At 32.0% G+C, this 16,017-nt stretch overlaps 1 protein-coding gene across 1 annotated transcript; it reads right to left on the reverse strand.

Annotated features, from left to right (window-relative positions):
- Nucleotides 1-773: 773 nt before the first annotated feature.
- Nucleotides 774-15,473, reverse strand: LOC134855916 (ryncolin-1-like). Its single transcript, XM_063872295.1, has 5 exons — nt 15,091-15,473; nt 3,171-3,272; nt 2,602-2,697; nt 1,887-2,106; nt 774-1,120 (listed from the first exon to the last, which is right to left on the reverse strand). Exons 1-5 carry the CDS (start codon nt 15,340-15,342, stop codon nt 774-776), a joined length of 1,017 nt encoding a protein of 338 aa, XP_063728365.1. The 5' UTR covers nt 15,343-15,473.
- Nucleotides 15,474-16,017: the final 544 nt, after the last annotated feature.

Genomic DNA, 16,017 nt, shown 5'->3' on the forward strand with positions numbered 1-16,017 from the left:
TGAACATCGAATTCTATTTACAGACAAAAAATTCCAGATCACTGATGAATCACTAAATTATATAAATCAGGTAACGTTATCAAATTAATGAATGAAAAGATTAACTAAGACAGACATTGGACAGAGTTACTTTTCTAGCGCAAAATCAAAATCGGCGCATCAAAATTTCAGTGTCTCGAAACACAGCAAGCCAGATGTTAAATGAATCAGTCTGAGTTCTCAAGCTGAAACAATTTTTCAATTTTTTTGTTCAACAAGGGATTATCAAATTTCATATTTGACAAAATGCTTCATCTACAATTGTTTCATCAAAATTTAATTTGGCATGTCTGCTTTAAAAATTAGCGGTATTTTTTCAACTTTTGGTTCATTTCAAAACACCAGAATGAAGAATTTAGGCACTATTAGATATTTCTTTTAATTAAACGTGGAGATGTGATTGAACCTCCTCTGTTAAATATTGGGGCTCTTTTCCTGTTAATTATTGGGGCTCTTTCCCCCTCCCCCTATGCAAGGGTTCATCTCCTTTTTTCTGTTCACCTTGTCCGATTGTTAAAAAAATTGATTAGGCTATGAAAAATATAGTGTGTCTTCATATTTAACCCTTTAAAACCCATTGTAATAACCATATAAATGATGCTTATGTGAGGAGGGCGGGGGGAGGGTAGAAAAAAGCCAATATTGGAATCAATATTATTTTGTCTGTATTTCAAACTTTTCTAATCTAAGTCTTCGGCTTTGTCAGTTGAACAGCGTTTTGATCACTGGTTGAGTCATCCAATACGTATCATTGTCATCTCACTGTAAGAAATATAAGTTCGTCGTCCTGCCTCATTTGTGATTGACATCTGTGTGCCATTCTGGTGGGAATTCGAAGTTGTCTGCATTCCATTCGGGTGCATACTGTGACATCCATTGAACCACCAGCCGCCAGTATGCTTAACAGCACAGATACCATCTTCGCCCATGTCATAAGTCTTGAAGGCCATTCCATTGTGATATTGAAGGCCACGACGAGCCCATGGCCCAGGACCCGCATCGTCAAGGTACCACATGTTCTTACTCGCCACCGTTGGTCCAACTGATAATCGGTAAAAGGGGTGAGGGCCGACCGTGAAGTCTTAAAAACAAAGAAGCGTTGAAAGTCTTGACGTGGCAAATGATCTTTTTGGGTGGCAAAAGGTTGAAATTCTAAAAATCAATGTGATCATTAGTTTTCAGTGGCATAGACGGAGCGTTTTTAATTTCTGATGTCTCAAAGAAAATACTCCTTAAACTTGTACAAGTTAATTTTTGACATGGATTTTTTTGACTTTTGAGATTTTTAAAAGTTTTGTTTTAGATAAATAATTCAAATGTGAGCGCAAGTTAGACTCGCCGAAAATGAAATGATGCAACAATGGAGCTTGATTTTCAAATTGTAGGAGGGTTTAATTTTAACTTTGCCAGCAAAAAATTGTTGACCTAGTTTTATAAGTTTTGGTTGGATACAGAAAATTATAAAAATTATCATAATGATTAGTAAAGGTTGTGGAGTTCTAAAATTTTCAGGGGATACGAAGGAACAAGAAAAGGAAAAATGAATAAAACCTCCTGGCCCCCTTTCGTACTATTGAACGATATTCTATTTTTACCTGAAATAACGTGATCTTTTGTTCAAAGCCCTCTGAAAACGCAAAAAAAACTTTCATTTTCCGTAGTTGCCGGTACCAATCTATATCAAATAAACAATTACGTACAACATACTGCATGGGAAGTTTTCTTTAAATAAAAATCAATAATTATTTCAAACAACCCGAAAAAAGACGAAATCTTTCATTGGAAATTGGAAAGCAATCAAAGGTCAGCTTTTTCAAAATAAAATAAACGTAACTACTAGCTATAACCTTCCCATTCGCCCCAAATGACTAGATTGTCTAAGAATTGTCGCGTCCAGATTCTTAATTTCCATTTTCCTTGTTTGGTCAAGTTATGCATTGTTTTCAATCCCAGCCAAAAGTCTGACATGGTGGTTGAGCCTCCAAAACCATTCTCGTATTCGGAGAAATTTCTATGGAAATCAACATCAAATTGACCTCGACGTTGAAAAACGATGATGCTTGTTTCCTGAAATATATTTACTGCAATTCTAAAAGACTATATGTTATCACAAATTATGAAAAAAATTGATTTCGTCTCAAAGTGCATATTTTTGAAATGACTTGAGTTTGTTAAATTTGCAAGATGCATAAATTTGATCGATATGACACAGAAATAAAAATTTTTAAAGGTTTTTTAGATATTATTCTCTGGAATTATCTCCGGTTAGCCACTAAAGTTTTGATGAGCAAATGCATGTTAAAACACAAAATCTTAAACAAATTTTTGTGATTTAGTTTGAGAAAAAAAAATTTCCCAGTTTACTCTCAATTTTCTTGTTCTAATAAGCAACGATGCAAATTAACAAAATTTCGTTTTACTCTTCCAGGGAAAAAAATATTTTTTTTGTTTGTGGGAAAGCCCAGCTAAATTGCTGCTAATATGATGTTAGTGGCAATTTTTTTAAAAAAATTTTTCCAAATACCTTTTCTAATTTACAAAGGACAAGTTACATGAACATACATCTTGTTTTTCGTCCAATTGGTTAGTTTCCATTGAGTTCAGTCTTGATTCAAGGTCGCTCGTTTTGTTTGAGAGGGAGATTGTCAGGAGAAGAGTCTGAAGAAAAAAGTGTAGACATTATCACAAATTGTAAAAAAAATTGATTACGTCTCAAATTGCATATTTTTGAAATGATTTAAACTTGTGAAATTTGCAAGATGCATAAACTCGATGGACATGACTCATAGATAAAATTTTTCCAACTAATTTTCGATACTTTTCTTTGGAAAACATTTTGGTTAGCAACTAAATTGTTGATAAGCAAATTCATGTTTAAACACAAAATCAATTTTTTGTGATTTAGTTTGAGAAAAAAAACATTTTCCCAACTTACTCTCAATTCTATTGCTCCACTAAACAACGTTTCAATTTAACAAGTTTTAGTTTTTACCACTCCGCGGAAAATTCAATTTTTATCATTTTTATGGGAATCCCAGCTAAATTGTTGCTAATATGATGTTAGTCGCAATTATTTTCACTTTTTTTCAATACTTCTTCCTAATTACAACGGACATGTTACATGAACAAACCTTTTGTTTTTCGTCCAATTGGTTGGTTTCCATTGAGTTCAGTCTTGATTCAAGGTCGCTCGTTTTGTTTGAGAAGGAGATTGTCAGAGTTACGAGAAGAGTCTGAACAAAAAAATCGTCAACTCTTTCGTTTTAAGAACCGACAATATCGTCTTCTAAATTTTCAATTCAATTTTCGTTTTCGCTGGGGCTTTATATGCATTTGTGATCAGTGCACGTAAGTAATTTTTTAAAAACCGCTATTTGCATACAATCAGGTGTTTTTACGGAATTTCCAATTAACCAAGAAATGAGTCTCATTTAATCTTGATTTAATTGTTTTTGTAGCCGAATTAGGGACTTTTATCCTAGTTCGGAGTCCAATTGCTGAAAAACTTCAACTCGTTTTTCTGCTGATCTCTTTTTGCAAAAAAATGCAAAGTCTATTTTACATCTATCAATTAGTTTTTGTTTTATCATAGTTTTCTGCTATTCAAATTATTTTGTTGCATTTTTGACATATATTCAATTCTTTACGCATTTATGCATTTTTTATAAGTGCGTAATTTCTTCTGGATAAGGAATGTCGAATTTCACTCCCAAACTACTCAAAAAACCAAATGAATCTGGCCTATTTTTATGATCTACTTAACAATATAATCCCCTCTATGCTATTTAATTAACATTCCCAACATCAATACAAAATGGCACTTTATTAGCACAAGAACTTTCTGTTGATATTTCTTCCTTTTCGGTCTCTTCTGGTGGATTTTTTGTATAGCTTTTTCGGAAAAGGCCCAGTGATTCCGAAGAGAAGCGCCGCTGAGGACAGCTCGGCTGCTCTCTTTTTCCTCTTTGAGATTAGTTGAAGTGAACTATGGATTTCTTTTCCGGATTTTTTTCCGACTTTTGCAACTAAAGTAACAGAATATTTGTGCTCGAGGTGGGTTTTTTTCTTTAGGCAAAATTTGAATTTTTAACTAGCCAATTTTGACGTATCATTTTTTAATATCATTCAAAAGATATTGTTGTTTTGAGCTGAAATTTGGAAAATTATTCCACCTGTGATCGTTTTTAGTAAAATTATGGTGGTTTAAAGATTGGCAATTTGGCCAATTTGGGACAATTAACGCGCGATAATTTTCGCGCTACAATGCTGATTTAAATTATCCGGAACAAAGGAATGAAATTCGAAATTTCAAACACGTTTTTCTCAATTTGGGGTAAAATTAGACAAAAAATGAAGAGAAAAAAAATAGTTAGAAGCTCAACATAATCAATAGGGAGCAATTTTTTCTCCAAAATTTTGCGCCAAAATTTCACCCCAAAAGTGGGTCATTTTGGCTCATTTCAGGTTTTAAAGATTTACGCTGAAACTAATTTTTCATTGATGAGAAATATATATCACAAGGAGCCTTTTCCACAGCCCAACAAAATTCTTGAAGGGTTAAATCTCCAAAAAATTGAATAAATTGTTTAAAATTTGTTTTTAAGCAAAGATTTTTACTTTAGTTAGTATAAATCAGGTTTCTTGACTACCAAGACAAAAATATTTTCTCTTATACAGGTTTTTGGAGACTTTATAAGAGACATGAGGCTTCTTGTGATATTACTTGCTCATCTATTAACAAAGTAATTTCAGCGTATAACTTGATTGATCGCAAAAGGCCAAAATAATCCATTTATGAGGTAAAAATTTGGTTGAGAAATTCGGAGGAAAAAACTACACCATATTAATTTTGGTGAAATTCTAAGCAACTTTTTTTCTTCTCATTTTTGTCCATCCTAACACAATTTGAGAAAAACGTGTGTGAAAATTCAAGTTTTGTTTATTTTTCCGTGTAATTCAAATCAGCTCTGTATAAACGCGTAAGCGGAGATTTAATCCGTCGTAGAAATTGTTCCAAATTGGTGTAAAGAAGCTTATTTGCCATATTTAATTGGAAACAGGGAGCAAAAAATATACTTTTGAACTGTATAGTGCAATTGAGTAGATGATTTTCATTTTAAAAAAATCAAATTAAAAAAAATCGTTTTGTTTTATTACATTTAATTTGTAATGTTATTACTGCTCATAAACCTTAAAAGAAAACAGGAACGAGCAGTCTTTTCTTTTTTTGTTCTGCCCTGGTCTGCTCTCGTTTTTATGCTTTCTGGTTGGCTGCTGTTTTCCGTGTTCTTCCCATTTTCGGCCTGCTTTGAGTCTTCTTCTTTTCATACGTTCCTTTTTTGCTTGTTTTGGAGCAGTTTCATGTTTTGTTGCTTTTAAAAATGGGATATTTAGGAGTGTCTAATTGTTCATTGTGAAAATATTAAATATGTAACCCGGTACGTCAAAGTGACGTATCTACAACTTAATATTTAATCTCCATATTCAGGTAAGGTCCTTGTAATTTTGCCATGGTTCTTTTTAATAAAGTCTTCTGTTAAACGAATTTTTGATCCATTCAACGTGAGTGGTATGTAAAATGGTTTATCTTATATTGTTTTGAAACTTGACTTTTGGGGTCACGCATACCGCCATTTTTGACTGACACTTTGAACTGATCTTTGTTGTAGTTAGAAAATAGTTGAAAGATGCCCGGCGTGAGGGCACGAAGTGCCCGAGTGCTTCTCTTTTGCACGAGGCCATCTTCAACTATGTTCTAACTGTTGAAGAGTATGTTTTTACTCCTTCTGAGGGAAAGATGCCGGAAAATTGTGGAAGAGCCCGGAAAATTGTGAAAGAGCTCGGAAAAGTGCGCGTGCGCGAAAGTATCCAAATCATTTCTTTTTTCATTCATACGTTCTTTTATTTCATTTTTCATTCATACCTTGTCGGGAAAAAACATGTGTGAAGGGGCAAAAACATACTCTTCCTTTTGTTTTCTGGTTTAATTTTTCTTGTACTTTTGTTTTTCTTTAAAAAAATCTAGTGACTTCACTTTTTCTGGTTCAATTGTCTGACAATGCCTTGTGTATTAAGTCTTTTATTTTTTTGGTTGACATTCTATAAATGATTTCTTTGTAGCAGTTAGAACTTAGTTGAAAGATGCCCGAGCGAAAAAGAGCCCGACCTGAGGGCTCGAAGTGCCCGAGTGCTGCTCTTTTGCACGAGGCTATCTCCAACCTATGTTCTAACGGTTGAAGAGTATGTTTTTGCTCTTTCTGAGGGAAAAATGAATGGAAATTGTGAATGAGCTTGGAAGATTGTGAAAGAGCACCGAAAAGTGCGCGAAACTATGCAAATGATTTTTGTTTTCATTCATGCGTTCCAATATTTCATTTTTCTAATATTTTCATAAATTTTTCAAGCGCTCTAATTTCTCAAATATTTTGACTTCCGAGTTTCTTTTCAATGAAATGCAAAACGATTATTGCAAATATGGAGAAAATTATTACATTTTTCAATTGTATGATGACAGACTTTTGATCTAATCTGATGACAATCAGGGCAGTCTTGATTTAGTGAGAAGTTTTCTATAACCATTGTTTTGACAAAATTGTAACACTTCGGTTTAGATGTTACGTCACTAGTTAACGTGGTTGTTTTTAACTAGATGACGCACGTTTTGAGGAAAAAAAATGACGTTTTTGTTTTAAAATGTACTAATAATTTTTGAAAATTCAAAAGTGTTGCAACATTTTTGCATTAGAAATTACATGTATTTTCAGTTTCACAGTGAATATTCAACTATTTATTTTGTGCTGCTATCCATGCCTCAATCTAATCAAAACCAGTTTGATTTTGAAGAGGAAAGATTCACTACGTCCAATTTGGTTTAGAATAGACTTACTGTTCTTACTTTTAATGACAATTAGAAAAATATTCAGGCAAAATTCCAAAAACTATTTTTAACTGATTGAGGAATTAGCCCGCGTACACCACTGTACAATTATGACAACCCACAAGGTGAGTCAATTCATACAAACTGCTCGTTTAATACTTTGATGCTAATTTTGTACCTCAAAACAATGAGTTAATTTCCACTTTGAGATTGAATACATACTAAACTTCTAAAAACGTACGAGAATACGTAGTAAAAGCGTAAACGATGCAATAAATTGATACACTCTCGGTAAACATTTTTTTTTTCAAAAAATGATTTTCTTAAGCGTTGTGCGTGGGTTGACCGCTCAAAATCTTGATCCAGAAAAAATTTAGAATCTTAAACACTGCCGTATCGGCGAAAATGGGCGCCATTTGTTTGAAACACTGGGCGCCCAAAGTTTTTTGAAACTTACCACTCACCGACTGAAACTGTGAAATTTATTTTGATACATGGTAAATCTGTTCACTTTCTTAATACGTAGGGTGCTACCCGTATGTTTATTTTCTATCCTTATAAATGAGGGTAAACACTCCTCCCCCCAAAAAATTATCCTCATTTCTAAAGACGCATCCAAAGGCAATCATGACAATTTTGAATTCTTATGATGCTCATTTTGAGTGAATCTAAAAATCAACAGGTTGTTGGTCTTCCCGCAGATTACATATATTTGCTTTGAGTTCCATTATCTGTAAACTGAAATCCTTGATTTAAGATGTTTTGCTTCCCATACCTTTTTGATCTGTCTTCAATCGAGCCCTCATGAAATGAACTTAACTTAAAAATTTGAAAATAAAAAAAGAGCGTTTCTAATGTTTTTTTTTCATTGCATCATATGAAAAACCATGAAGTACAATTTTAAAAAAAATGGTGTGATTATCCAATTCGAGTATTCATACTGACGCAAAATATGACGCAAAAAAAACAAGATAATAATTCAAAAACTACGCATAGAAAAATTGTTGAGGTTACTATAAACTCAAGGAGCATATAACTTGTAAATAACAGCACTCAATTCGAATTCATATAAATTTTTAAGGATAGAAACAACTTTATAAAAAATCGAAACAATTACCAATAGAACGCATCAATCCTATATGAGCTAATAATATATCAGCTAATGCAGCGTAAAATCATAATTTTGATAGTTAGATGCGTCCGTACTCTTGGAAAAACCACACAGAACTGCACATCAACTATGGAACAGTTTTGTAAACTGCTCGTTCAATACTTTGATGCTAATTTCTTACCTCGAAAAAAGAATGAGTTAACCTCTATTTTGACATGGAATGCATACAAACTTCTAAAATTGTAGGAGAATACGTAATAAAAGCGTAAACGATGCAGTAAATTGATATGAAGTCTATTTCATTACATGGTAAATCTGTTCTTTTCCTAATACATAAGGTGATGTCGCGGAAACTTTTTGTCAATCCTAATACATGAGAGTAAACCCCCCTCCCTGTAAAAAACATCCTTATTCTAAAGACAAATCCAAAGGCAATCATGAAAATTTTGGGTTCTAATGATGCTCATTTTGAGTAAATCTAACAATCAACAGGTTGTTGGTCCTCCATAAGATTGTTCAATTGTTTATAAATAGGAATCCTTGATTTATGATGTTTTTTTTCCATTGCGTTGTTGATCTAGCTTTATTTGAGTTATCATGTAATGAACGTGAAAACTTGAAAATCAAAAAAGCGTTTCTCTGAAGAACAATTAAAAGAAAAAAGTTAGATGTGATTATCCATTTCGAGTATTCATTCTGACGCAAATATGACTGCTTGGACGATAAAAACAAGACATTAGTTCTAAAACTACGCATAGAAAAATTGTTGAGGTTACTCTAAAATCATAGAGTATAAGGTTTGTTATTAACCGCACTCAATCAAAATTCAAATCGTTTTCAGGATAAAAAACAACCTTTTTACAAAAATCGTAAAAATTACAATTAGACACCTATCAATCCTATATAAGCCAAAAACGTATCAGCTAATGCAGTGTACTATCATAAGTTTTTTAAATGTGAGAAAAATCGAAAGAAAAATTTCTGCCATTTTTCAAATTTAGTCACTAGGTTTCAGTGGAACATATGTGTATCGAAAAAGATCCACAAGTGAAATTTGAAACAAAAAAATATAAAAGTGGAAGAGAAAATTATCAAAACTAGATAAGAATGACTTCTTTTATGTGTACCTTTTTTTTCAAAATGAAAAATGGTTTTCTGGTATATCAGAGCAAACTTAGAACTCCAATATAAGCATCGAAAACAAAAATCTAAGACGAGCATATCTGAATGACTGTTCAACTTTTTTTAGTATGCTTAACGGGTTTTCTAATTACCTGGAACATAATTGTATTAAACCGTAATAAACCAAATAGGTGAATCATTTGAAAGGACGTAATAATTGAACACTTATTTCTTAGTTGAATCTGAGTTGAGTAGCAGAAAAATTTGATATTTTAAGACAACGCAACTGTATTACAGCAGTAAGATATTGTTACATTTGTCCGTACTCTTAGAAAAACCATAAAAAACTGCACATCAATTATGGTACAGTTTTGTAAATTGCTCGTTCAAAACTTTGATGCTAATTTTTTACCGCGGAAAAACATTAAGCTAACCTCGATTTTGAGATGGAATACATACTAAACTTCTAAAATTGTAGGAAAATTCGTAGTAAAATCGTAAACGACGCAGTAAATTCATATGAAGTCTATTTTAGTACATGGTAAATCTGTTTTTGTTTTAAAATGTACTAATAATTTTTGAAAATTCAAAAGTGTTGCAACATTTTTGCATTAGAAATTACATGTATTTTAAGTTTCACAGTGAATATTCAACTATTTATTTTGTGCTGCTATCCATGCCTCAATATAATCAAAACCAGTTTGATTTTGAAGAGGAAAGATTCACTACGTCCAATTTGGTTTAGAATAGACTTACTGTTCTTACTTTTAATGACAATTAGAAAAATATTCAGGCAAAATTCCAAAAACTATTTTTAACTGATTGAGGAATTAGCCCGCGTACACCACTGTACAATTATGACAACCCACAAGGTGAGTCAATTCATACAAACTGCTCGTTTAATACTTTGATGCTAATTTTGTACCTCAAAAAACAATGAGTTAATTTCCACTTTGAGATGGAATACATACTAAACTTCTAAAAACGTACGAGAATACGTAGTAAAAGCGTAAACGATGCAATAAATTGATACACTCTCGGTAAACATTTTTTTTTCAAAAAAATGATTTTCTTAAGCGTTGTGCGTGGGTTGACCGCTCAAAATCTTGATCCAGAAAAAGTTTAGAATCTTAAACACTGCCGTATCGGCGAAAATGGGCGCCATTTGTTTTAAACACTGGGCGCCCAAAGTTTTTTGAAACTTACCACTCACCGACTGAAACTGTGAAATTTATTTTGATACATGGTAAATCTGTTCACTTTCTTAATACGTAGGGTGCTACCCGTATGTTTATTTTCTATCCTTATAAATGAGGGTAAACACTCCTCCCCCCAAAAAATTATCCTCATTTCTAAAGACGCATCCAAAGGCAATCATGACAATTTTGAATTCTTATGATGCTCATTTTGAGTGAATCTAAAAATCAACAGATTGTTGGTCTTCCCGCAGATTACATATATTTGCTTTGAGTTCCATTATCTGTAAACTGAAATCCTTGATTTAAGATGTTTTGCTTCCCATACCTTGTTGATCTGTCTTCAATCGAGCTGCCATGAAATGAACTTAACTTAAAAATTTGAAAATAAAAAAGAGCGTTTCTAATGTTTTTTTTTCATTGCATCATATGAAAAACCATGAAGTACAATTTAAAAAAAAATGGTGTGATTATCCAATTCGAGTATTCATACTGACGCAAAATATGACGCAAAAAAAAACAAGATAATAATTCAAAAACTACGCATAGAAAAATTGTTGAGGTTACTATAAACTCAAGGAGCATATAACTTGTAAATAACAGCACTCAATTCGAATTCATATAAATTTTTAAGGATAGAAACAACTTTATAAAAAAAAAACAATTACCATTAGAACGCATCAATCCTATATGAGCCAATAATATATCAGCTAATGCAGCGTAAAATCATAATTTTTGATAGTTAGATGCGTCCGTACTCTTGGAAAAACCACACAGAACTGCACATCAACTATGGAACAGTTTTGTAAACTGCTCGTTCAATACTTTGATGCTAATTTCTTACCTCGAAAAAAGAATGAGTTAACCTCTATTTTGACATGGAATACATACCAAACTTCTAAAATTGTAGGAGAATACGTAATAAAAGCGTAAACGATGCAGTAAATTGATATGAAGTCTATTTTATTACATGGTAAATCTGTTCTTTTCCTAATACGTAAGGTGATGTCTCGGAAACTTTTTGTCAATCCTAATACATGAGAGTAAACCCCCTCCCTGTAAAAAACATCCTTATTCTAAAGACAAATCCAAAGGCAATCATGAAAATTTTGGGTTCTAATGATGCTCATTTTGAGTAAATCTAACAATCAACAGGTTGTTGGTCCTCCATAAGATTGTTCAATTGTTTATAAATAGGAATCCTTGCTTTATGATGTTTTTTTTCCATTGCGTTGTTGATCTAGCTTTATTTGAGTTATCATGTAATGAACGTGAAAACTTGAAAATCAAAAAAGCGTTTCTCTGAAGAACAATTAAAAGAAAAAAGTTAGATGTGATTATCCATTTCGAGTATTCATTCTGACGCAAATATGACTGCTTGGACGATAAAAACAAGACATTAGTTCTAAAACTACGCATAGAAAAATTGTTGAGGTTACTCTAAACTCATAGAGTATAAAGTTTGTTATTAACCGCACTCAATCAAAATTCAAATCGTTTTCAGGATAAAAAACAACTTTTTTACAAAAATCTTAAAAATTACAATTGGACACCTATCAATCCTATATAAGCCAAAAACGTATCAGCTAATGCAGTGTACTATCATAAGTTTTTTAAATGTGAGAAAAATCGAAAGAAAAATTTCTGCCATTTTTCAAATTTAGTCACTAGGTTTCAGTGGAACATATTTGTATCGAAAAAAATCCACATGTGAAATTTGAAACAAAAAAAATATAAAAATGGAAGAGAAAATTATCAAAACTAGATAAGAATGACTTCTTTTATGTGTACCTTTTTTTTCAAAATGAAAAATGGTTTTCTGGTATATCAGAGCAAACTTAGAACTCCAATATAAGCATCGAAAACAAAAATCTAAGACGAGCATATCTGAATGACTGTTCAACTTTTTTTAGTATGCTTAACGGGTTTTCTATTTACCTAAATCATGTAAACCATGATATAATGTAAAAGGAAGTTATTATTATACTTATTTCTTAGATGAATCTGAGGTGAGTAGCAGAAATTTTTCGTATTTTCAGACAAAGCAACTGTGTTGCAGTAGCAAGCTATAGTTACACACGTCCTTACGCCTGGAAAAACCACAAAGAACTGCACATCATTTAAGGAACAGTTTTGCAAAATATTTCAATCAAACTTACCATGATCGACCAAACTTAAACTTGCTCGTTCAATACTTTGATGCTAATTTCTTACCTCGAAAAAAGAGTGAGTTAACCTCTATTTTGACATGGAATACATACCAAACTTCTAAAATTGTAGGAGAATACGTAATAAAAGCGTAAACGATGCAGTAAATTGATATGAAGTCTATTTTATTACATGGTAAATCTGTTCTTTTCCTAATACGTAAGGTGATGTCTCGGAAACTTTTTGTCAATCCTAATACATGAGAGTAAACCCCCCTCCCTGTAAAAAACATCCTCATTTCTAAAGACACATCCAAAGGCAATCATGACAATTTTGGGTTCTAATGATGCTCATTTTGAGTAAATCTAACAATCAACAAGTTGTTGATCCTCCAGCAGATTTACATTACAGTTCAATTGTTTATAAATAGGAATCCTTGATTTATGATGTTTTTTTTCCATAGCGTTGTTGATCTAGCTTTATTTAATTTATCATGGAATGAACATGAAAACTTGAAAATCAAAAACGCGTTTCTAATGTTTTTTATTGAATTATATGAAAAAGCATGAATTTATTTTCACATGAAGTACAATTAAAAGAAAAAAATTAGGTGTGATTATCCATTTCGAGTATTCATTCTGACGCAAAGTAAGACTGCTTGGACGATGAAAACAAGACATTAGTTCTGAAACTACGCATAGAAAAATTGTTGAGGTTACTCTAAACTCAGAGAATATGTAATTTGTTATAAACAGCACTCAATTAAAATTCAAATCGTTTTCAGGATAAAAAACAACCTTAATAAAAAAGCTAAAAAATTACACTTAGACACGTATCAATCCTATATAACCTAAAAATTTATCAGCCAATGCAGCGTACAATCATAATTTTTTTTAACGTGAGAAATATCGAAAGAAAATTTTCCGCCAATTTTACAAATTTTGTCACTAGTTTTCAGTGGAACAGATTTGCTTCGAAAAAAATCCACAAATAAAATTTGAAAACAAAAAATGTGACAGTGAAAAAGAAACTTATCAAAACTAGATAAGAATGACTTCTTTTATATGTACCTTTTTTTCGAAATAAAAAATGGTTTTCTGCTATATCAGAGCAAACTTAGTACTCCAATATAAACATCGAAAACAAAAACCTAAGACAAGAATATCTGAATGACTGTTCAACCTTTTTTTAGTATGCTTAACGGGTTTTCTAATTACCTGGAACAAAATTGTATTACACCGTAATAAACCAAATAGGTGAATCATTTGAAAGGACGTAATAATTGAACACTTATTTCTTAGTTGAATCTGAGTTGAGTAGCAGAAAAGTTTGGTATTTTAAGACAACGCAACTGTGTTACAGCAGTAAGCCATCGTTACATTTGTCCGTACTCTTAGAAAAACCATAAAAACTGCACATCAATTATGGTACAGTTTTGTAAATTGCTCGTTCAAAACTTTGATGCTAATTTTTTACCGCGTAAAAACAATGAGCTAACCTCCATTTTGAGATTGAATACATACTAAACTTCTAAAACTCGTAAAAGCGTAAACAACGCAGTAAATTCATATGAAGTCTATTTTAGTACATGGTAAATCTGTTTTTTTTTTCTTAATACGTAAGGTGTTGTCTCGGAAATTTATTGTCTATCCTAATACATGAGAGTAAAACCCCCTCCCTGTAAAAAACATCCTTATTCTAAAGACGCATCCAAAGACAATCATGATAATTTGGGGTTCTATTGATGCTCATTTTGAGTAAATCTAACAATCAACAGGTTGTTGGTCCTCCCGCAGATTACATATACAGAAAAAATTTGTTTCGAAAAAAATCCACAAGTAAAATTTGAAAACAAAAAATGTGACAGTGAAAAAGAAACTTATCAAAACTAGTTAAGAATGACTTCTTTTATATGTACCTTTTTTTCGAAAAAAAAATTGTTTTCTGCTATATCAGAGCAAACTTAGTACTCCAATATAAACATCGAAAACAAAAATCTAAGACAAGCATATCTAAATGACTGTTCAACCCGTTTTTTTAGTGTGCTTAACGGGTTTTCTAACTAGCTAAATCATGTAAATCATGTTATAATGTAAAAGGAAGTTATTATTATACTTATTTCTTAGATGAAACTGAGGTGAGTAGCAGAAATTTCTCGTATTTTCAGACAAAGCAACTGTGTTGCAGTAGCAAGCTATAGTTACACACGTCCGTACGCCTGGAAAAACCACAAAGAACTGCACATCATTTAAGGAACAGTTTTGCAAAATATTTCAATCAAACTCACCATGATGGCCATGATGGCCATGCTGACGTTGGGTTGGTTTAATTTTTTTGCAAAACCGTACGAGATATTTCTGATCGAAGATAAACAAAAAAACTATAAATTACAGCATTTGTAATTTTTTATCTATTTTTGCTTGTCAATGGATCAGTCGAAAAAAAGATATGTTTCAACATGTTGAAAAACAATAGAATTTGAAAAAAAGAATATCAAGGGAACAATTGAATATGATGAGTATGAACAAATCTGATCAAAAAAACTCTGGAAACACATAATCAATTTAGGAATAGTGATTCGAAAAGATTTCACTTACTGTCAGCACAACGACAGCTATAGACAAAACAACCACGACAACTTTCCAGCATAACATTGAGCCTTTGCTTACTTCAGTTGCATCATTATCCAGTTTAGTCTGCTGAACATACACCGGCTCTTCGTAGATGACATTGACTTCTGGTTTTGCCAGTGGCTTGTCAACTTGATTGAGTTGAGTGCTGGTAATACCATTATTTCTTTCTTCAAGCTCAAATTTAACCTCATCAGGGTTTGCAGTGGGGGAAGCCATTTCTGGGTAATTTTTAGAACTGATGTCCGGTTTTTTTTGTTCAAGCTTTAACTTTTTGCAACAGAATTGAAAATTAAAATTGAAACGCAGACCGAAGCGCTGTTTTTATGTTTGATTATTGCATCATATAAGAACACTTGATCTGGTTTTCATATGATGTAAAATTTAAAGTTAAAAGTAGCTCTGGCTTAATTTACTATTGTGAATGCACTTTCTGCCGTAAAAATTGGCAGCTTTAACTAAATAAAAACGGCTTTACTTTTTATAAACATCACTCGACAGCTTCACTTTTAAAACTACACGATAGATGGCATCTCTCAATACAAAAAATAGCGAGGTTTTTGATAAATCGTTTTTGATTAAAGTTACTAAGAAGACAGAAATTCAAAATGCAAAACATTTGAGCTGATGTATTGTAACAAGATAAAAATATTGAAAGGAAAGATATCAATCAGAAAAAATATTTCTGCTTTCCTTATTTTTTTTCAACAGCTACATAGTCAAAAACACGACCAATTATTGACAAAAGACTAATAATTATTAACAATTATTAAAAAACAAACCTCGAACGACCACGAAAGGTGTCAAAAAAAGAATGAACAAAACCCTGAAAAACAAAACGAATCATGAATTCTAAAAATTATAAACATCATTTTTGAAAACTTCTAAAATCTA

The sequence above is a fragment of the Symsagittifera roscoffensis genome, unplaced genomic scaffold (assembly GCF_963678635.1).
Source record: "Symsagittifera roscoffensis unplaced genomic scaffold, txSymRosc1.1 SCAFFOLD_54, whole genome shotgun sequence".
NCBI classification, from domain to species: domain Eukaryota; kingdom Metazoa; phylum Xenacoelomorpha; order Acoela; family Convolutidae; genus Symsagittifera; species Symsagittifera roscoffensis.